Genomic DNA, 25499 nt, shown 5'->3' with positions numbered 1-25499 from the left:
GTCAGTAGAGAGCAGTCAGTCAGTCAGTCAGTCAGTAGAGAGCAGTCAGTCAGTCAGTCAGTCAGTAGAGAGCAGTCAGTCTGTCAGTCAGTCAGTAGAGAGCAGTCAGTCTGTCAGTCAGTCAGTCAGTCAGTAGAGAGCAGTCAGTCAGTCAGTCAGTAGAGAGCAGTCAGTCAGTCAGTCAGTCAGTAGAGAGCAGTCAGTCAGTCAGTCAGTCAGTAGAGAGCAGTCAGTCTGTCAGTCAGTCAGTAGAGAGCAGTCAGTCTGTCAGTCAGTCAGTCAGTAGAGAGCAGTCAGTCAGTCAGTCAGTCAGTCAGTCAGTCAGTCAGTAGAGAGCAGTCAGTAAGTCAGTCAGTCAGTCAGTCAGTAGAGAGCAGTCAGTCAGTCAGTCAGTCAGTAGAGAGCAGTCAGTCAATCAGTCAGTAAGTCAGTCAGTCTGTCAGTAGAGAGCAGTCAGTCAGTCAGTCAGTAGAGAGCAGTCAGTCAGTCAGTCAGTCAGTAGAGAGCAGTCAGTCAGTCAGTCAGTCAGTAGAGAGCAGTCAGTCTGTCAGTCAGACAGTAGAGAGCAGTCAGTCAGTCAGTCAGTCAGTAGAGAGCAGTCAGTCAGTCAGTCAGTAGAGAGCAGTCAGTCTGTCAGTCAGTCAGTAGAGAGCAGTCAGTCAGTCAGTAGAGAGCAGTCAGTCTGTCAGTCAGTCAGTAGAGAGCAGTCAGTCAGTCAGTCAGTAGAGAGCAGTCAGTCTGTCAGTCAGTCAGTAGAGAGCAGTCAGTCTGTCAGTCAGTCAGTAGAGTGCAGTCAGTCAGTCAGTCAGTCAGTAGAGAGCAGTCAGTCAGTCAGTCAGTCAGTCAGTAGAGAACAGTCAGTATGTCAGTCAGTCAGTGGAGAGCAGTCAGTCAGTCAGTCAGTAGAGAGCAGTCAGTCAGTCAGTCAGTCAGTAGAGAGCAGTCAGTCTGTCAGTCAGTCAGTAGAGAGCAGTCAGTCAGTCAGTCAGTCAGTCAGTCAGTCAGTCAGTAGAGAGCAGTCAGTCAGTCAGTCAGTCAGTAGAGAGCAGTCAGTCTGTCAGTCAGTCAGTAGAGAACAGTCAGTATTTCAGTCAGTCAGTAGAGAGCAGTCAGTCAGTCAGTCAGTCAGTAGAGAGCAGTCAGTCTGTCAGTCAGTAGAGAGCAGTCAGTCAGTCAGTCAGTCAGTAGAGAGCAGTCAGTCTGTCAGTCAGTCAGTAGAGAGCAGTCAGTCAGTCAGTCAGTCAGTCAGTCAGTAGAGAGCAGTCAGTCTGTCAGTCAGTCAGTAGAGAGCAGTCAGTCAGTCAGTCAGTCAGTAGAGAGCAGTCAGTCTGTCAGTCAGTCAGTAGAGAGCAGTCAGTCTGTCAGTCAGTCAGTCAGTAGAGAACAGTCAGTATTTCAGTCAGTCAGTAGAGAGCAGTCAGTCAGTCAGTCAGTCAGTCAGTAGAGAGCAGTCAGTCAGTCAGTCAGTCAGTCAGTAGAGAGCAGTCAGTCTGTCAGTCAGTAGAGAGCAGTCAGTCAGTCAGTAGAGAGCAGTCAGTCAGTCAGTCAGTCAGTAGAGAGCAGTCAGTCTGTCAGTCAGTCAGTAGAGAGCAGTCAGTCAGTCTGTCAGTCAGTAGAGAGCAGTCAGTCAGTCAGTCAGTCAGTAGAGAGCAGTCAGTCTGTCAGTCAGTCAGTAGAGAGCAGTCAGTCAGTCAGTCAGTCAGTAGAGAGCAGTCAGTCAGTCAGTCAGTCAGTCAGTAGAGAGCAGTCAAGCCAGGACCTGCTAATAGGATCAACATGATATCTAAACACAACCTGCCTGATGACGACATCACTACTGCCTGCGTCCTTGTTCTTAAAGAGCCGGAGGCCAACTACACTGCAGCTGTAGCTGGTAGAGGAATGCCCCTACTGTGTGTGTGTGTGTGTGTGTGTCCTTAAACACTGCAGCTGTCAGAGAAATGCGCCATTTATGACCCACTCTCCTGGGCTGGTTTAACAGCAGGGTGGGGACACCAGAGAGTGTGTGTGTGGAATGCCATCATAAACATTGCCACTTCTTCCAGCACTCTTGGCTGTCATGACATGGCTGGCATCACGTGTGTGTGAGTCTGTTTGTGAGGTCTTAGCAATGACACACGCACACACACGCACACACACCATTCTTATCAACTAACACACAGCAGGATGTATTGGACGTCCATTACAGAGACGGTGTAGATCAGGACCCTGTTCAAACACTTAAAAAACGTTATATCGTCCTTTTCTTGAACTAGTCATGAATCTGTATGTGATTGGATAAGGGAAACCCTTTCAACCAATCCAATTACTTCAAGGAAAGGAGGAAGCAAGTTTGGATTTCGGACGTATTGGAACAGGGTCCATGTCAGTGTTTCCCAATTCCAGTCCTCGAGTACGCCCAACAGCACACATTTAGTTCTGGGGCAGGTGGTAAAACTCTGGTCCACTGTGGGCCAGCTGGTTTCCCTAAGGTACTCCTGGATGGAAATGTTACGTTGATGCTTCATCTAGTCAGACATATTCACTGACCCAATAGAAGAGGTAGGAAGAAATGTCAAAACCAGCAGGACTGTAGCCCTCGAGAACTGGATTTACAGCCATACAGACTTAAATCAGAATAAAGCCTTACACCAGATCAGAGTCTAGAGCAGGGATCATCAACTAGATTCAGCCACGAGACAATTTTTTCTTGAGTGGATTGTTGGGGTCCAGGATCTAATTACAAATGATTTGTAGACTGCAAATGGATCGCAAGAAGCCCAAACAGAAATAATATTGGACTAAAACATAATCATTTCAAACCTTGCTTACATTTGTATACGATCACATCTCTTTTGTATGCGTGGGAATACTTTGGAACAGATTTCCAAAATTAAAATCAATCCCTTGGAGCTGAATTGCAGGTGTTTTTACAGTCTTTTTTGTCCAACAATAAAAATATGTATACCTGGGGAGCCAAATAAAACCACCCACATGCCAAATTCCCGCCAGTTGGGGAACCCTGGTCTAGAGCCTTAAATCAGAGTCTAGAGCCATAAATGAAAGTCTACAGCCTTAGAGCCCTAGGTCAGAGTCTAGAGCCTTAAGTTGGCGTCTAAAGCCTTATGTCAAATTCTAGAGCCTTAAATCTGAGTTTTGAGCCTTAAATCAGAGTCAAGGGATGGGGTGGGCGAGGATGGGATGGTACTAAGTTGGACCAGTCCTGGTGCTGCAGCTGACCCGTATCGACATCAGACCTTCCTCGGATCCGCTAGCCGGTGGAGTGCTGCGAGGCCCTGCCCAGCACACGGACAGGACCCTCCAACATACACGACTCCTGGACACGCCACGCAGCGCCCGCTCCTGCCACCGGGCATGGGCACTGCCAGTCTGGGAGGTCAGGGGTTAGGGTTAGAGGTTAGGAGATAGGGGTAAAGGGAATACCAGACTGCCACAGCATAAGTTAGCGCAGGAGAAGGTGATTAGAAAAGACTGGAAGCTTAGAGGTAAGTGGTTAAGTTTCAGGACTCCTGCCAATGAGCCAAAGGAGGGGGTTTGGGTCTGGGGTTTTGTAGGTAAGAAGGTTAAGAGTTATGGGGTTCAGGGGTTCAGGGTCAGAGGTAAGTTCAAACAGTTATGAGGGTTAGGGATTAGGAATGGATAGGGTAGGGTAGGAGAGGCGTTAGGGGTTCTGGAGGGAAGAATGTTAGAGGTTATGTAGGTTAGGGGTAAAGGGATGCAGGAGAGAGAGGTCAGGGTTAAGGGTCAAAGGACAAAGGGCTAAGAAGTTTTAGGGATAGGGGTTCTGAATATATAATTAGTGGTAAGGGCAGTCTTTAATACTGGTCCTGGAGAGCTACAGCGTGTGTTGCAGGCTTTTGTCCCAGCCCTGCATTAACACACCTGGTTCAACTACTAAATGCTGTGGTACAGTATATAGCCTGTCTATCTGCCATGTGCTGCTGCTGGGCCTCTATAATGGGCTACTATGGGAGTCAGTGAGAGTATTGTTTTTCTAACTATGTACAGTGTATTTGGAAAGAATTCAGACCCCTTGACTTTTTCCACATTTTGTTACGTTATAGCCTTATTCTCAAATGGATTAAATATTTTTTTTGCTCATCAATTTACACACAATCGCCCATAACGACAAAGCAAAAATAGGCTTTGAGAAATGTTTGCAAATGCATAACATTATTCAAACTGAAATATTACATCTACATACATGTAAGTACTCAGACCCTTTACTCAGTACTTTATTGAAGCAGCTTTGGCAGTGATTACAGCCTCAAGTCTTATTGGGTATAATGCTACAAGCATGGCACACCTGTATTTGGGGAGTTTCTCCAATTCTTCTCTGCAGATCCTCTCAAGCTTTGTCAGGTTGGATGGGGAACGTTGCTGCACAGCTATTTCCAGTTCTCTCCAGAGATGTTTGATCGGGTTCAAGTCCTGGATTTGGCTGGGGCAATCAAGGACATTCAAAGACTTGTCCAGAAGCCATTCCTGCTTTGTCTTGGCTGTGTGCTTAGGGTCGTTGTCCTGTTGAAAGGTGAACCTTCAACCAAGTCTGAGGTCCTGAGCGCTCTAGAGCAGATTTTCATCAATGATCTCTATGTACTTTGCTCCATTCATCTTTCCCTTGATCCTGACTAGTCTCCCAGTCCCTGGCGCTGAAAAACATCCCCACAGTGTGTTGCTGCCACCACAATGCTGGTGCCAGGTTTCCTCCAGACGTGTCGCTTGGCATTCAGGTCAAAGAGTTCAATCTTGGTTTCATCAGACCAGAGAATCTTGTTTCTCATGGTCTGAGTCCTTTAGATGCCTTTTGGTAAACTCCAAGCAGGCTGTCATGTGCCTTTTACTGAGGAGTGATTTCCATCTGACCACTCTACCATAAAAGCTTGACTGGTGGAGTGCTGCAGAGATGGTTGACCTTCTGAAAGGTTCTCCCCATCTCCTTAGGGAACCTCTGGAGCTCTGTCAGAGTAACCATCAGGTTCTTGGTTACCTCCCTGACCAAGGCCCTTCTCCCCCGATTGCTCAGTTTGGCCGGACGGCCAGCTCTAGGAAGAGTCTTGGTGGTTCCAAACTCCTTCCATTTAAGAATGATGGAGGCCACTGTGTTCTTGGGGACCTTCAATGCTGTAGAATTTCTTTGGTAACCTTCCCCAGATCTGTGCCTTGACACAATCCTGTCTCTGAGCTCTACGGACAATTCCTTCGACCTCATGGCTTGGTTTTTGCTCTGACTTGCACAGTGAACTGTGGGACCTTATATAGACAGTGTGCTTTTCAAATCATGTCCAATCAATTGAATTTACCACAGGTGAACTCCAATTAAGTTGTAGAAACATTTCAAGGATGATCAATGGAAACAGGATGCAAATGAGCTCAATTTGAGTCCCTAAGCAAAGGGTCTGAATTATTTAGTAAATAAGGTATTTCTGTTTTTTATAATTAATACATTTGCAAACATTTCTATAAACCTATTTTGTCATTATGGGTTACTGTGTGTAGATTTAATACATTTTAAAATAAGGCTGTATCGTAACAACATGTGGAAAAAGGGAAGGGGTCTGAATACTTTCCGAATGCGCTGTAAATGTGTGTGTGTGTGTGTGTGTGTGTGTGTGTGTGTGTGTGTGTGTGTGTGTGTGTGTGTGTGTGTGTGTGTGTGTGTGTGTGTGTGTGTGTGTGTGTGCGTGTGCATGTGTGTGTGTACCTTACCTTGGCATCTTTGGCATAGTAGAGTGTTCGTCCTCTCAGTTTGAAATAGCGTTTTTTCCACCTCTGGAATGAACTTGTCTGTTTCAGCAACAATCCCTCTTTCACGCTGGTCTAGAAAGAGAGAGTGGGTTGAGGTGGGGGGGTAGAAGAACATTGTTGTTAAATTTGACCTCAATTAACTTTTTTATTGTCTGAATAGAGAAGCAAACTGACCCCAACCCCCATGTCAATCCACAAACACCCATGGAGCCACACAAACACCCATGGAGCCACACAAACACCCGTGGAGCCACACAAACACCCATGGAGCCACACAAACACCCATGAAGCCACACAAACACCCGTGGAGCCACACAAACACCCGTGGAGCCACACAAACACCCGTGGAGCCACACAAACACCCATGAAGCCACACAAACACCCATGGAGCCACACAAACACCCATGAAGCCACACAAACACCCATGGAGCCACACACACACCCGTGGAGCCACACAAACACCCATGGAGCCACACAAACACCCATGGAGCCACACACACACCCATGGAGCCACACTCACACCCATGGAGCCACACTCACACCCATGGAGCCACACAAACACCCATGGAGCCACACACACACCCATGGAGCCACACTCAAACCCATGGAGCCACACTCACACCCATGGAGCCACACTCACACCCATGGAGCCACACTCACACCCATGGAGCCACACACTCACACCCATGGAGCCAAACTCAAACCCATGGAGCACAGCATATGCATGTTTTACCCTCCAGGTAAGGGCATGTCGTCATCTCTGTGGAAAGTCCCAGCGACTGGCAGAATTTATCCCTCACGCCAGTCTTTCTTCTCCCATGCATGAAATACGCACACACACACACACACACACACACACACACACACACACACACACACACACACACACACACACACACACACACACACACACACACACACACACACACACACACACACACACACACACACACACACACACACACACACACACACACACACACACACACACCGTGCCCAAGCCTGTAGTCACTGATCACACCTCTGTGTTTATCTACAGGAAACTCTGCTGAGATAAGGTGTGTGTGTGTGTGTGTGTGTGTGTGTGTGTGTGTGTGTGTGTGTGTGTGCGTATTTCATGCATGGGAGAAGAAGGACTGGTGAAACAACAGAGAAGAAAAGAAAGACCATTACAGATCCCTCGCTTCTCTGACCCAGTATAAACACACATCACTCACACTCAGGCCTGAGAGACATAGAGAGAGAGAGAGAGAGAGAGAGAGAGAGAGAGAGAGAGAGAGGGAGAGAGAGCGAGATAGAGAGTGGGAGGAAGAAGAGCATTTTATTCCCTAGTTCTAACCGTCTGTTGAACTCAGTGGTTTGAACATGTTTTAAATCCTTTGACTAAATAAGCATCTGTCTTCTACCCTCAAGTTTGACATTACTTTAAGAGACCCTCACAATGTGGAAAAGAAGTGTTTGAGCCATGTTTCCCCTTTAAAATATTTTTCATGGGGACATTTACAGGCGAACCAGAGAGAGAGAGATGTATGAACTGTATTTCAAATCAAATCAAACCAAATTGTATTTGTCAAATGCGCCAAATACAACAGGTGTAGACCAGTAAAATGCTTACTTGCAAACCCTTAACCAACAACCCAGTTTTAAGAAATATAAGAGTCAAGAAAATGTTTACTAAATAAATTAAAGTTTTAAAAAGTAACATAATAAAATAACAATAAGGAGGCTATATCCAAGGGGTACTGGTACTGAGTCAATGTGCGGGGGGTCAGGGTTAGTTGAGGTATTTGAGGTCATATGTACATGTAGGTAAGGGTAAATTGACAATGCATAGATAATAAACAGCGAGTTGCAGCAGCGTAAAAAAAGGGGGTCAATGCAAATAGTCTGGGTAGCCATTTGATGAACTGTTCAGCAGTCTACTGGCTTGGGGGTAGAAGCTGTTAAAGAGCCTTTTGGACCTAGACTGGTGCTCCGGTACCGCTTGCCGTGTGGTAGCAGAGAGAACAGTCTATGACTAGGGTGTCTGGAGTCATGTGGTAGCAGAGAGAACAGTCTATGAATAGGGTGTCTGGAGTCATGTGGTAGCAGAGAGAACAGTCTATGAATAGGGTGTCTGGAGTCTTTGACAATTTTCAGGGCCTTCCTCTAACATGTGTGTGTGTGTTTCCCACAGGTTATCCTGTCTCTGGGACAGAATCTGCTCTCTCCTTCCGCGACAACTTAGATCTGCTCTCTCCTTCCGAAAATAAACAAACACACACACACACACACACACACACACACGGAAACACTGGGTGAAGACCAGCACTCTGGGGGCACACAGGGGAGGGGGACACAAACAGGGAGGGCTATTTTTAGCAGAGGAAACGTGTTCTCTGAGGGGAGAACTACAAACAGAGACATAGGCTTGTAGCTGACATTCTGGCTGTCAACCAGCTGTGTCAACTTAAACCCATCCGCCACACAGTCTCACTAACAACATACAGACTGGATACGGATAACTCACTGTCTCACTAACAACATACAGACTGGATACGGATAACTCACTGTCTCACTAACCTGGATACAGATAACTCATTGTCTCACTAACTAACACTGCCAGGATATGGATAACTCACTGTCTCACTAACCTGGATATGGATAACTCACTGTCTCACTAACTAACACAGCCTGGATATGGATAACTCACTGTCTCACTAACTAACACTGCCAGGATACAGATAACTCACTGTCTCACTAACTAACACTGCCAGGATACAGATAACTCACTGTCTTACTAACCTGGATACGGATAACTCACTGTCTCACTAACTAACACTGCCAGGATACAGATAACTCACTGTCTCACTAACTAACACAGCCTGGATATGGATAACTCACTGTCTCACTAACCTGGATACGGATAACTCACTGTCTCACTAACTAACACTGCCAGGATACAGATAACTCACTGTCTCACTAACCTGGATACGGATAACTCACTGTCTCACTAACCTGGATACGGATAACTCACTGTCTCACTAACCTGGATACGGAAAACTCACTGTCTCACTAACTAACACTGCCAGGATACAGATAACTCACTGTCTCACTAACCTGGATACGGATAACTCACTGTCTCACTAACTAACACTGCCAGGATACAGATAACTCACTGTCTCACTAACCTGGATACGGAAAACTCACTGTCTCACTAACTAACACTGCCAGGATACAGATAACTCACTGTCTCACTAACCTGGATACGGAAAACTCACTGTCTCACTAACCTGGATATGGATAACTCACTGTCTCACTAACCTGGATATGGATAACTCACTGTCTCACTAAATAACACAGCCTGGATATGGATAACTCACTGTCTCACTAACTAACACTGCCAGGATACAGATAACTCACTGTCTCACTAACCTGGATACGGATAACTCACTGTCTCACTAACTAACACTGCCAGGATACAGATAACTCACTGTCTCACTAACTAACACTGCCTGGATATGGATAACTCACTGTCTCACAAACGAATACTGCCAGGATACAGATAACTCACTGTCTCACTAACTAACGCCGCCAGGATACGGATAACTCACTGTCTCACTAATCTGGATATGGATAACTCACTGTCTCACTAACTAACACAGCCTGGATATGGATAACTCACTGTCTCACTAACGAACACTGCCAGGATACAGATAACTCACTGTCTCACTAACTAACACTGCCAGGAAACAGATAACTCACTGTCTCACTAACCTGGATACGGAAAACTCACTGTCTCACTAACTAACACTGCCAGGATACAGATAACTCACTGTCTCTCTAACCTGGATACGGAAAACTCACTGTCTCACTAACTAACACTGCCAGGAAACAGATAACTCACTGTCTCACTAACCTGGATACGGAAAACTCACTGTCTCACTAACTAACACTGCCAGGATACAGATAACTCACTGTCTCACTAACTAACACTGCCAGGATACAGATAACTCACTGTCTCACTAACTAACACTGCCAGGAAACGGATAACTCACTGTCTCACTAACCTGAATACGGAAAACTCACTGTCTCACTAACTAACACTGCCAGGATACAGATAACTCACTGTCTCACTAACCTGGATATGGATAACTCACTGTCTCACTAACCTGGATACGGATAACTCACTGTCTCACTAACTAACACTGCCTGGATATGGATAACTCACTGTCTCACTAACCTGGATACGGATAACTCACTGTCTCACTAACCTGGATATGGATAACTCACTGTCTCACTAACTAACACTGCTAGGATACAGATAACTCACTGTCTCACTAACTAACACTGCCAGGATAAAGATAACTCACTGTCTCACTAACCTGGATACGGAAAACTCACTGTCTCACTAACTAACACTGCCAGGATACAGATAACTCACTGTCTCACTAACCTGGATACGGAAAACTCACTGTCTCACTAACTAACACTGCCAGGATACAGATAACTCACTGTCTCACTAACCTGGATACGGAAAACTCACTGTCTCACTAACTAACACTGCCAGGATACAGATAACTCACTGTCTCACTAACCTGGATACGGATAACTCACTGTCTCACTAACTAACACTGCCAGGATACAGATAACTCACTGTCTCACTAATCTGGATATGGATAACTCACTGTCTCACTAACTAACACTGCCAGGATACAGATAACTCACTGTCTCACTAACTAACGCTGCCAGGATACGGATAACTCACTGTCTCACTAATCTGGATATGGATAACTCACTGTCTCACTAACTAACACAGCCTGGATATGGATAACTCACTGTCTCACTAACGAACACTGCCAGGATACAGATAACTCACTGTCTCACTAACTAACACTGCCAGGAAACAGATAACTCACTGTCTCACTAACCTGGATATGGATAACTCACTGTCTCACTAACTAACACTGCCAGGATACAGATAACTCACTGTCTCACTAACCTGGATACGGATAACTCACTGTCTCACTAACTAACACTGCCAGGATACAGATAACTCACTGTCTCACTAATCTGGATATGGATAACTCACTGTCTCACTAACTAACACTGCCTGGATATGGATAACTCACTGTCTCACTAATCTGGATATGGATAACTCACTGTCTCACTAACTAACACTGCCAGGATACAGATAACTCACTGTCTCACTAACTAACGCTGCCAGGATACGGATAACTCACTGTCTCACTAATCTGGATATGGATAACTCACTGTCTCACTAACTAACACAGCCTGGATATGGATAACTCACTGTCTCACTAACGAACACTGCCAGGATACAGATAACTCACTGTCTCACTAACTAACACTGCCAGGAAACAGATAACTCACTGTCTCACTAACCTGGATATGGATAACTCACTGTCTCACTAACTAACACTGCCAGGATACAGATAACTCACTGTCTCACTAACCTGGATACGGAAAACTCACTGTCTCACTAACTAACACTGCCAGGATACAGATAACTCACTGTCTCGCTAACTAACACTGCCAGGAAACAGATAACTCACTGTCTCACTAACCTGGATACGGAAAACTCACTGTCTCACTAACTAACACTGCCAGGATACAGATAACTCACTGTCTCACTAACCTGGATACGGAAAACTCACTGTCTCACTAACTAACACTGCCAGGATACAGATAACTCACTGTCTCACTAACCTGGATACGGAAAACTCACTGTCTCACTAACTAACACTGCCAGGATACAGATAACTCACTGTCTCACTAAATACAGCCTGGATATGGATAACTCACTGTCTCACTAACTAACACTGCCAGGATACAGATAACTCACTGTCTCACTAATCTGGATATGGATAACTCACTGTCTCACTAACGAACACTGCCAGGATACAGATAACTCACTGTCTCACTAACTAACACTGCCAGGATACAGATAACTCACTGTCTCACTAACCTGGATACGGATAACTCACTGTCTCACTAACCTGGATAGGGATAACTCACTGTCTCACTAACTAACACTGCTAGGATACAGATAACACACTGTCTCACTAACTAACACAGCCTGGATATGGATAACTCACTGTCTCACTAACAACATACAGACTGGATACGGATAACTCACTGTCTCACTAACCTGGATACAGATAACTCATTGTCTCACTAACTAACACTGCCAGGATATGGATAACTCACTGTCTCACTAACTAACACTGCCAGGATACAGATAACTCACTGTCTCACTAACTAACACTGCCAGGATACAGATAACTCACTGTCTCACTAACCTGGATACGGATAACTCACTGTCTCACTAACCTGGATATGGATAACTCATTGTCTCACTAACCTGGATAGGGATAACTCACTGTCTCACTAACTAACACTGCCAGGATAAAGATAACTCACTGTCTCACTAACCTGGATATGGATAACTCACTGTCTCACTAACCTGGATATGGATAACTCACTGTCTCACTAACCTGGATATGGATAACTCACTGTCTCACTAACCTGGATATGGATAACTCACTGTCTCACTAACTAACACTGCCAGGATACAGATAACTCACTGTCTTACTAACCTGGATACGGATAACTCACTGTCTCACTAACTAACACTGCCAGGATACAGATAACTCACTGTCTCACTAACTAACACAGCCTGGATATGGATAACTCACTGTCTCACTAACCTGGATACGGATAACTCACTGTCTCACTAACTAACACTGCCAGGATAAAGATAACTCACTGTCTCACTAACTAACACTGCCAGGATACAGATAACTCACTGTCTCACTAACCTGGATACGGATAACTCACTGTCTCACTAACCTGGATACGGATAACTCACTGTCTCACTAACCTGGATACGGAAAACTCACTGTCTCACTAACTAACACTGCCAGGATACAGATAACTCACTGTCTCACTAACCTGGATACGGATAACTCACTGTCTCACTAACCTGGATATGGATAACTCACTGTCTCACTAACCTGGATAGGGATAACTCACTGTCTCACTAACCTGGATACGGATAACTCACTGTCTCACTAACTAACACTGCCTGGATATGGATAACTCACTGTCTCACTAACTAACACTGCCAGGATAAAGATAACTCACTGTCTCACTAACTAACACTGCCAGGATACAGATAACTCACTGTCTCACTAACCTGGATACGGATAACTCACTGTCTCACTAACCTGGATATGGATAACTCACTGTCTCACTAACTAACACTGCCAGGATAAAGATAACTCACTGTCTCACTAACCTGGATACGGAAAACTCACTGTCTCACTAACTAACACTGCCAGGATACAGATAACTCACTGTCTCACTAACCTGGATACGGATAACTCACTGTCTCACTAACCTGGATATGGATAACTCACTGTCTCACTAACTAACACTGCCAGGATAAAGATAACTCACTGTCTCACTAACCTGGATACGGAAAACTCACTGTCTCACTAACTAACACTGCCAGGATACAGATAACTCACTGTCTCACTAACCTGGATACGGAAAACTCACTGTCTCACTAACTAACACTGCCAGGATACAGATAACTCACTGTCTCACTAACCTGGATACGGAAAACTCACTGTCTCACTAACTAACACTGCCAGGACACAGATAACTCACTGTCTCACTAACCTGGATACGGATAACTCACTGTCTCACTAACTAACACTGCCAGGATACAGATAACTCACTGTCTCACTAATCTGGATATGGATAACTCACTGTCTCACTAACTAACACTGCCTGGATATGGATAACTCACTGTCTCACTAATCTGGATAGGGATAACTCACTGTCTCACTAACTAACACTGCCAGGATATGGATAACTCACTGTCTCACTAACTAACGCTGCCAGGATATGGATAACTCACTGTCTCACTAACTAACACTGCCAGGATACAGATAACTCACTGTCTCACTAACTAACGCTGCCAGGATACGGATAACTCACTGTCTCACTAATCTGGATATGGATAACTCACTGTCTCACTAACTAACACAGCCTGGATATGGATAACTCACTGTCTCACTAACGAACACTGCCAGGATACAGATAACTCACTGTCTCACTAACTAACACTGCCAGGAAACAGATAACTCACTGTCTCACTAACCTGGATATGGATAACTCACTGTCTCACTAACTAACACTGCCAGGATACAGATAACTCACTGTCTCACTAACCTGGATACGGATAACTCACTGTCTCACTAACTAACACTGCCAGGATACAGATAACTCACTGTCTCACTAATCTGGATATGGATAACTCACTGTCTCACTAACTAACACTGCCTGGATATGGATAACTCACTGTCTCACTAATCTGGATATGGATAACTCACTGTCTCACTAACTAACACTGCCAGGATACAGATAACTCACTGTCTCACTAACTAACGCTGCCAGGATACGGATAACTCACTGTCTCACTAATCTGGATATGGATAACTCACTGTCTCACTAACTAACACAGCCTGGATATGGATAACTCACTGTCTCACTAACGAACACTGCCAGGATACAGATAACTCACTGTCTCACTAACTAACACTGCCAGGAAACAGATAACTCACTGTCTCACTAACCTGGATATGGATAACTCACTGTCTCACTAACTAACACTGCCAGGATACAGATAACTCACTGTCTCACTAACCTGGATACGGAAAACTCACTGTCTCACTAACTAACACTGCCAGGATACAGATAACTCACTGTCTCGCTAACTAACACTGCCAGGAAACAGATAACTCACTGTCTCACTAACCTGGATACGGAAAACTCACTGTCTCACTAACTAACACTGCCAGGATACAGATAACTCACTGTCTCACTAACCTGGATACGGAAAACTCACTGTCTCACTAACTAACACTGCCAGGATACAGATAACTCACTGTCTCACTAACCTGGATACGGAAAACTCACTGTCTCACTAACTAACACTGCCAGGATACAGATAACTCACTGTCTCACTAAATAACACAGCCTGGATATGGATAACTCACTGTCTCACTAACTAACACTGCCAGGATACAGATAACTCACTGTCTCACTAATCTGGATATGGATAACTCACTGTCTCACTAACGAACACTGCCAGGATACAGATAACTCACTGTCTCACTAACTAACACTGCCAGGATACAGATAACTCACTGTCTCACTAACCTGGATACGGATAACTCACTGTCTCACTAACCTGGATAGGGATAACTCACTGTCTCACTAACTAACACTGCTAGGATACAGATAACACACTGTCTCACTAACTAACACAGCCTGGATATGGATAACTCACTGTCTCACTAACCTGGATATGGATAACTCACTGTCTCACTAACTAACACTGCCAGGATACAGATAACTCACTGTCTCACTAACCTGGATACGGAAAATTCACTGTCTCACTAACCTGGATAGGGATAACTCACTGTCTCACTAACCTGGATACGGAAAACTCACTGTCTCACTAACCTGGATACAGATAACTCACTGTCTCACTAACCTGGATATGGATAACTCACTGTCTCACTAACAACATACAGCCTGGATACAGATAACTCATTGTCTCACTAACAACATACAGACTGGACACGGATAACTCAATGTCTCACTAACAACATACAGACTGTATACGGATAACTCACTGTCTCACTAACCTGGATACAGACTGGATACGGATAACTCACTGTCTCACTAACCTGGATACAGACTGTATACGGATAACTCACTGTCTCACTAACCTGGATACAGACTGGATACGGATAACTCACTGTCTCACTAACCTGGATACAGACTGGATACGGATAACTCACTGTCTCACTAACAACATACAGACTGGATATAGATAACTCACTGTCTCACTAACCTGGATATGGATAACTCACAGTCTCACTAACAACATACAGCCTGGATACAGATAACTCACTGTCTCACTAACCTGGATACGGAAAACTCACTGTCTCACTAACCTGGATACGGAAAACTCACTGTCTCACTAACAACATACAGACTGGATACGGATAACTCACTGTCTCACTAACAACATACAGACTGGATACGGATAACTCACTGTCTCAATAACCTGGATACAGACTGGATATGGATAACTCACTGTCTCACTAACCTGGATATGGATAACTCACTGTCTCACTAACTAACACTGCCAGGATACAGATAACTCACTGTCTCACTAACCTGGATACGGAAAACTCACTGTCTCACTAACTAACACTGCCATGACACGGATAACTCACTGTCTCTCTAACCTGGATATGGATAACTCACTGTCTCACTAACTAACACTGCCAGGATACAGATAACTCACTGTCTCAATAACCTGGATACGGAAAACTCACTGTCTCACTAACTAACACTGCCAGGATACAGATAACTCACTGTCTCACTAACCTGGATACGGAAAACTCACTGTCTCACTAACTAACACAGCCTGGATATGGATAACTCACTGTCTCACTAACGAACACTGCCAGGATACAGATAACTCACTGTCTCACTAACCTGGATACAGATAACTCACTGTCTCACTAACCTGGATACGGATAACTCACTGTCTCACTAACCTGGATAGGGATAACTCACTGTCTCACTAACCTGGATAGGGATAACTCACTGTCTCACTAACCTGGATAGGAATAACTCACTGTCTCACTAACCTGGATACGGATAACTCACTGTCTCACTAACAACATACAGCCTGGATACAGATAACTCACTGTCTCACTAACAACATACAGACTGGATACGGATAACTCACTGTCTCACTAACCTGGATACAGACTGGATACGGATAACTCACTGTCTCACTAACAACATACAGACTGGATACAGATAACTCACTGTCTCACTAACAACATACAGACTGGATACGGATAACTCACTGTCTCACTAACCTGGATACGGAAAACTCACTGTCTCACTAACTAACACTGCCATGACACGGATAACTCACTGTCTCTCTAACCTGGATATGGATAACTCACTGTCTCACTAACCTGGATATGGATAACTCACTGTCTCACTAACTAACACTGCCAGGATACAGATAACTCACTGTCTCACTAACCTGGATACGGAAAACTCACTGTCTCACTAACTAACACTGCCAGGATACAGATAACTCACTGTCTCACTAACTAACACTGCCAGGATACAGATAACTCACTGTCTCTCTAACCTGGATATCGATAACTCACTGTCTCACTAACCTGGATATGGATAACTCATTGTCTCACTAACCTGGATATGGATAACTCACTGTCTCACTAACCTGGATATGGATAACTCACTGTCTCACTAACCTGGATATGGATAACTCACTGTCTCACTAACCTGGATACGGATAACTCACTGTCTGACTAACCTGGATATGGATAACTCACTGTCTCACTAACCTGGATATGGATAACTCACTGTCTCACTAACTAACACTGCCAGGATACAGATAACTCACTGTCTCACTAACCTGGATACGGAAAACTCACTGTCTCACTAACTAACACTGCCAGGATACAGATAACTCACTGTCTCACTAAATAACACAGCCTGGATATGGATAACTCACTGTCTCACTAACTAACACTGCCAGGATACAGATAACTCACTGTCTCACTAACCTGGATACTGATAACTCACTGTCTCACTAACTAACACTGCCAGGATACAGATAACTCACTGTCTCACTAATCTGGATATGGATAACTCACTGTCTCACTAACTAACACTGCCTGGATATGGATAACTCACTGTCTCACAAACGAATACTGCCAGGATACAGATAACTCACTGTCTCACTAACTAACACAGCCTGGATATGGATAACTCACTGTCTCACTAACTAACACTGCCAGGATACAGATAACTCACTGTCTCACTAACCTGGATACGGAAAATTCACTGTCTTACTAACCTGGATAGGGATAACTCACTGTCTCACTAACCTGGATACGGAAAACTCACTGTCTCACTAACCTGGATACAGATAACTCACTGTCTCACTAACCTGGACACGGATAACTCAATGTCTCACTAACAACATACAGACTGTATACGGATAACTCACTGTCTCACTAACCTGGATACAGACTGGATACGGATAACTCACTGTCTCACTAACCTGGATACAGACTGTATACGGATAACTCACTGTCTCACTAACCTGGATACAGACTGGATACGGATAACTCACTGTCTCACTAACAACATACAGACTGGATACAGATAACTCACTGTCTCACTAACCTGGATATGGATAACTCACAGTCTCACTAACAACATACAGCCTGGATACAGATAACTCACTGTCTCACTAACCTGGATACGGAAAACTCACTGTCTCACTAACCTGGATACGGAAAACTCACTGTCTCACTAACAACATACAGACTGGATACGGATAACTCACTGTCTCACTAACAACATACAGACTGGATACGGATAACTCACTGTCTCACTCACCTGGATACAGACTGGATACGGATAACGCACTGTCTCACTAACCTGGATATGGATAACTCACTGTCTCACTAACTAACACTGCCAGGATACAGATAACTCACTGTCTCACTAACCTGGATACGGAAAACTCACTGTCTCACTAACTAACACTGCCATGACACGGATAACTCACTGTCTCTCTAACCTGGATATGGATAACTCACTGTCTCACTAACTAACACTGCCAGGATACAGATAACTCACTGTCTCACTAACCTGGATACGGAAAACTCACTGTCTCACTAACTAACACTGCCAGGATACAGATAACTCACTGTCTCACTAACCTGGATACGGAAAACTCACTGTCTCACTAACTAACACAGCCTGGATATGGATAACTCACTGTCTCACTAACGAACACTGCCAGGATACAGATAACTCACTGTCTCACTAACCTGGATACAGATAACTCACTGTCTCACTAACCTGGATACGGATAACTCACTGTCTCACTAACCTGGATAGGGATAACTCACTGTCTCACTAACCTGGATAGGGATAACTCACTGTCTCACTAACCTGGATAGGAATAACTCACTGTCTCACTAACCTGGATACGGATAACTCACTGTCAACATACAGCCTGGATACAGATAACTCACTGTCTCACTAACAACATACAGACTGGATACGGATAACTCACTGTCTCACTAACCTGGATACAGACTGGATACGGATAACTCACTGTCTCACTAACCTGGATACGGAAAACTCACTGTCTCACTAACTAACACTGCCATGACACGGATAACTCACTGTCTCTCTAACCTGGATATGGATAACTCACTGTCTCACTAACCTGGATATGGATAACTCACTGTCTCACTAACTAACACTGCCAGGATAAAGATAACTCACTGTCTCACTAACCTGGATACGGAAAACTCACTGTCTCACTAACCTGGATATGGATAACTCACTGTCTCACTAACTAACACTGCCAGGATACAGATAACTCACTGTCTCACTAACCTGGATACGGAAAACTCACTGTCTCACTAACTAACACTGCCAGGATACAGATAACTCACTGTCTCACTAACGAACACTGCCAGGATACAGATAACTCACTGTCTCTCTAACCTGGATATGGATAACTCACTGTCTCACTAACCTGGATATGGATAACTCATTGTCTCACTAACCTGGATATGGATAACTCACTGTCTCACTAACCTGGATATGGATAACTCACTGTCTCACTAACCTGGATATGGATAACTCACTGTCTCACTAACCTGGATATGGATAACTCACTGTCTCACTAACCTGGATACGGATAACTCACTGTCTCACTAACCTGGATATGGATAACTCACTGTCTCACTAACCTGGATATGGATAACTCACTGTCTCACTAACTAACACTGCCAGGATACAGATAACTCACTGTCTCACTAACCTGGATACGGAAAACTCACTGTCTCACTAACTAACACTGCCAGGATACAGATAACTCACTGTCTCACTAAATAACACAGCCTGGATATGGATAACTCACTGTCTCACTAACTAACACTGCCAGGATACAGATAACTCACTGTCTCACTAACCTGGATACGGATAACTCACTGTCTCACTAACCTGGATACGGATAACTCACTGTCTCACTAACTAACACTGCCAGGATACAGATAACTCACTGTCTCACTAATCTGGATATGGATAACTCACTGTCTCACTAACTAACACTGCCTGGATATGGATAACTCACTGTCTCACAAACGAATACTGCCAGGATACAGATAACTCACTGTCTCACTAACTAACGCTGCCAGGATACGGATAACTCACTGTCTCACTAATCTGGATATGGATAACTCACTGTCTCACTAACTAACACAGCCTGGATATGGATAACTCACTGTCTCACTAACGAACACTGCCAGGATACAGATAACTCACTGTCTCGCTAACTAACACTGCCAGGAAACAGATAACTCACTGTCTCACTAACCTGGATACGGAAAACTCACTGTCTCACTAACTAACACTGCCAGGATACAGATAACTCACTGTCTCACTAACCTGGATACGGAAAACTCACTGTCTCACTAACTAACACTGCCAGGATACAGATAACTCACTGTCTCACTAACCTGGATACGGAAAACTCACTGTCTCACTAACTAACACTGCCAGGATACAGATAACTCACTGTCTAACTCACTGTCTCACTAACTAACACTGCCAGGATACAGATAACTCACTGTCTCACTAATCTGGATATGGATAACTCACTGTCTCACTAACTAACACTGCCTGGATATGGATAACTCACTGTCTCACAAACGAATACTGCCAGGATACAGATAACTCACTGTCTCACTAACTAACGCTGCCAGGATACGGATAACTCACTGTCTCACTAATCTGGATATGGATAACTCACTGTCTCACTAACTAACACAGCCTGGATATGGATAACTCACTGTCTCACTAACGAACACTGCCAGGATACGGATAACTCACTGTCTCACTAATCTGGATATGGATAACTCACTGTCTCACTAACGAACACTGCCAGGATACAGATAACTCACTGTCTCACTAACCTGGATACAGATAACTAACTGTCTCACTAACCTGGATACGGATAACTCACTGTCTCACTAACCTGGATATGGATAACTCACTGTCTCACTAACAACATACAGCCTGGATACAGATAACTCAGTGTCTCACTAACAACATACAGACTGGATACGGATAAATCAATGTCTCACTAACAACATACAGACTGTATACGGATAACTCACTGTCTCACTAACCTGGATACAGACTGGATACGGATAACTCACTGTCTCACTAACCTGGATACAGACTGTATACGGATAACTCACTGTCTCACTAACCTGGATACAGACTGGATACGGATAACTCACTGTCTCACTAACAACATACAGACTGGATACAGATAACTCACTGTCTCACTAACCTGGATATGGATAACTCACAGTCTCACTAACAACATACAGCCTGGATACAGATAACTCACTGTCTCACTAACCTGGATACGGAAAACTCACTGTCTCACTAACCTGGATACGGAAAACTCACTGTCTCACTAACAACATACAGACTGGATACGGATAACTCACTGTCTCACTAACAACATACAGACTGGATACGGATAACTCACTGTCTCACTCACCTGGATACAGACTGGATACGGATAACTCACTGTCTCACTAACCTGGATATGGATAACTCACTGTCTCACTAACTAACACTGCCAGGATACAGATAACTCACTGTCTCACTAACCTGGATACGGAAAACTCACTGTCTCACTAACTAACACTGCCATGACACGGATAACTCACTGTCTCTCTAACCTGGATATGGATAACTCACTGTCTCACTAACTAACACTGCCAGGATACAGATAACTCACTGTCTCACTAACCTGGATACGGAAAACTCACTGTCTCACTAACTAACACTGCCAGGATACAGATAACTCACTGTCTCACTAACCTGGATACGGAAAACTCACTGTCTCACTAACTAACACAGCCTGGATATGGATAACTCACTGTCTCACTAACGAACACTGCCAGGATACAGATAACTCACTGTCTCACTAACCTGGATACAGATAACTCACTGTCTCACTAACCTGGATACAGATAACTCACTGTCTCACTAACCTGGATAGGGATAACTCACTGTCTCACTAACCTGGATAGGGATAACTCACTGTCTCACTAACCTGGATAGGAATAACTCACTGTCTCACTAACCTGGATACGGATAACTCACTGTCTCACTAACAACATACAGCCTGGATACAGATAACTCACTGTCTCACTAACAACATACAGACTGGATACGGATAACTCACTGTCTCACTAACCTGGATACAGACTGGATACGGATAACTCACTGTCTCACTAACAACATACAGACTGGATACAGATAACTCACTGTCTCACTAACAACATACAGACTGGATACGGATAACTCACTGTCTCACTAACCTGGATACGGAAAACTCACTGTCTCACTAACTAACACTGCCATGACACGGATAACTCACTGTCTCTCTAACCTGGATATGGATAACTCACTGTCTCACTAACCTGGATATGGATAACTCACTGTCTCACTAACTAACACTGCCAGGATACAGATAACTCACTGTCTCACTAACCTGGATACGGAAAACTCACTGTCTCACTAACTAACACTGCCAGGATACAGATAACTCACTGTCTCACTAACTAACACTGCCAGGATACAGATAACTCACTGTCTCACTAACCTGGATATGGATAACTCATTGTCTCACTAACCTGGATATGGATAACTCACTGTCTCACTAACCTGGATATGGATAACTCACTGTCTCACTAACCTGGATATGGATAACTCACTGTCTCACTAACCTGGATACGGATAACTCACTGTCTCACTAACCTGGATATGGATAACTCACTGTCTCACTAACCTGGATATGGATAACTCACTGTCTCACTAACTAACACTGCCAGGATACGGTTAACTCACTGTCTCACTAACCTGGATATGGATAACTCACTGTCTCACTAACTAACACTGCCAGGATACGGATAACTCACTGTCTCACTAACCTGGATATGGATAACTAACTGTCTCACTAACCTGGATACGGATAACTCACTGTCTCACTAACCTGGATAGGGATAACTCACTGTCTCACTAACTAACACTGCTAGGATACAGATAACTCACTGTCTCACTAACTAACACAGCCTGGATATGGATAACTCACTGTCTCACTAACCTGGATATGGATAACTCACTGTCTCACTAACTAACACTGCCAGGATACAGATAACTCACTGTCTCACTAACCTGGATACGGAAAACTCACTGTCTCACTAACCTGGATATGGATAACTCACTGTCTCACTAACTAACACTGCCAGGATACAGATAACTCACTGTCTCACTAACCGGGATACGGATAACTCACTGTCTCACTAACTAACACTGCCAGGATACAGATAACTCACTGTCTCACTAATCTGGATATGGATAACTCACTGTCTCACTAACTAACACTGCCTGGATATGGATAACTCACTGTCTCACAAACGAATACTGCCAGGATACAGATAACTCACTGTCTCACTAACTAACACTGCCTGGATATGGATAACTCACTGTCTCACAAACGAATACTGCCAGGATACAGATAACTCACTGTCTCACTAACTAACGCTGCCAGGATACGGATAACTAACTGTCTCACTAATCTGGATATGGATAACTCACTGTCTCACTAACCTGGATACGGATAACTCACTGTCTCACTAACTAACACTGCTAGGATACAGATAACTCACTGTCTCACTAACTAACACAGCCTGGATATGGATAACTCACTGTCTCACTAACCTGGATATGGATAACTCACTGTCTCACTAACTAACACTGCCAGGATACAGATAACTCACTGTATCACTAACCTGGATACGGAAAACTCACTGTCTCACTAACCTGGATATGGATAACTCACTGTCTCACTAACTAACACTGCCAGGATACAGATAACTCACTGTCTCACTAACCTGGATACGGAAAATTCACTGTCTCACTAACCTGGATAGGGATAACTCACTGTCTCACTAACCTGGATACGGAAAACTCACTGTCTCACTAACCTGGATACAGATAACTCACTGTCTCACTAACCTGGATATGGATAACTCACTGTCTCACTAACAACATACAGCCTGGATACAGATAACTCATTGTCTCACTAACAACATACAGACTGGATACGGATAACTCAATGTCTCACTAACAACATACAGACTGTATACGGATAACTCACTGTCTCACTAACCTGGATACAGACTGGATACGGATAACTCACTGTCTCACTAACCTGGATACAGACTGTATACGGATAACTCACTGTCTCACTAACCTGGATACAGACTGGATACGGATAACTCACTGTCTCACTAACAACATACAGACTGGATACGGATAACTCAATGTCTCACTAACAACATACAGACTGTATACGGATAACTCACTGTCTCACTAACCTGGATACAGACTGGATACGGATAACTCATTGTCTCACTAACCTGGATACAGACTGTATACGGATAACTCACTGTCTCACTAACCTGGATACAGACTGGATACGGATAACTCACTGTCTCACTAACAACATACAGACTGGATACAGATAACTCACTGTCTCACTAACCTGGATATGGATAACTCACAGTCTCACTAACAACATACAGCCTGGATACAGATAACTCACTGTCTCACTAACCTGGATACGGAAAACTCACTGTCTCACTAACCTGGATACGGAAAACTCACTGTCTCACTAACAACATACAGACTGGATACGGATAACTCACTGTCTCACTAACAACATACAGACTGGATACGGATAACTCACTGTCTCACTCACCTGGATACAGACTGGATACGGATAACTCACTGTCTCACTAACCTGGATATGGATAACTCACTGTCTCACTAACTAACACTGCCAGGATACAGATAACTCACTGTCTCACTAACCTGGATACGGAAAACTCACTGTCTCACTAACTAACACTGCCATGACACGGATAACTCACTGTCTCTCTAACCTGGATATGGATAACTCACTGTCTCACTAACTAACACTGCCAGGATACAGATAACTCACTGTCTCACTAACCTGGATACGGAAAACTCACTGTCTCACTAACTAACACTGCCAGGATACAGATAACTCACTGTCTCACTAACCTGGATACGGAAAACTCACTGTCTCACTAACTAACACAGCCTGGATATGGATAACTCACTGTCTCACTAACGAACACTGCCAGGATACAGATAACTCACTGTCTCACTAACCTGGATACAGATAACTCACTGTCTCACTAACCTGGATACGGATAACTCACTGTCTCACTAACCTGGATAGGGATAACTCACTGTCTCACTAACCTGGATAGGGATAACTCACTGTCTCACTAACCTGGATAGGAATAACTCACTGTCTCACTAACCTGGATACGGATAACTCACTGTCTCACTAACAACATACAGACTGGATACGGATAACTCACTGTCTCACTAACCTGGATACGGAAAACTCACTGTCTCACTAACTAAGACTGCCATGACACGGATAACTCACTGTCTCTCTAACCTGGATA

The 25499-nt window shown here is 44.1% G+C and overlaps 1 protein-coding gene across 9 annotated transcripts in view; it reads right to left on the bottom strand.

The window, feature by feature from the left end:
• LOC106586831 (diacylglycerol kinase eta) overlaps positions 1–25499 on the bottom strand; it is a 161362-nt gene that overhangs the window by 112642 nt on the left and 23221 nt on the right. For 6 of the 9 annotated variants that reach the window (XM_045707356.1, XM_045707353.1, XM_045707354.1 and 3 more), the window contains 2 exons: positions 5710–5820; positions 3220–3369 (listed from right to left, as the gene is read on the bottom strand). In XM_045707356.1, the coding sequence (XP_045563312.1) occupies positions 3220–3369; positions 5710–5820 (261 nt within the window). The remainder of the gene's footprint in view (positions 1–3219; positions 3370–5709; positions 5821–25499) is intronic. The other 3 variants (XM_014174538.2, XM_014174542.2, XM_045707355.1) reach the window with 1 other exon arrangement.

The sequence above is a fragment of the Salmo salar genome, chromosome ssa25, assembly GCF_905237065.1.
Source record: "Salmo salar chromosome ssa25, Ssal_v3.1, whole genome shotgun sequence".
NCBI lineage: Eukaryota > Metazoa > Chordata > Actinopteri > Salmoniformes > Salmonidae > Salmo > Salmo salar.
Note: the sequence above shows the minus strand (reverse complement) of the source record. Positions and strands in the feature narration are given on the sequence as shown.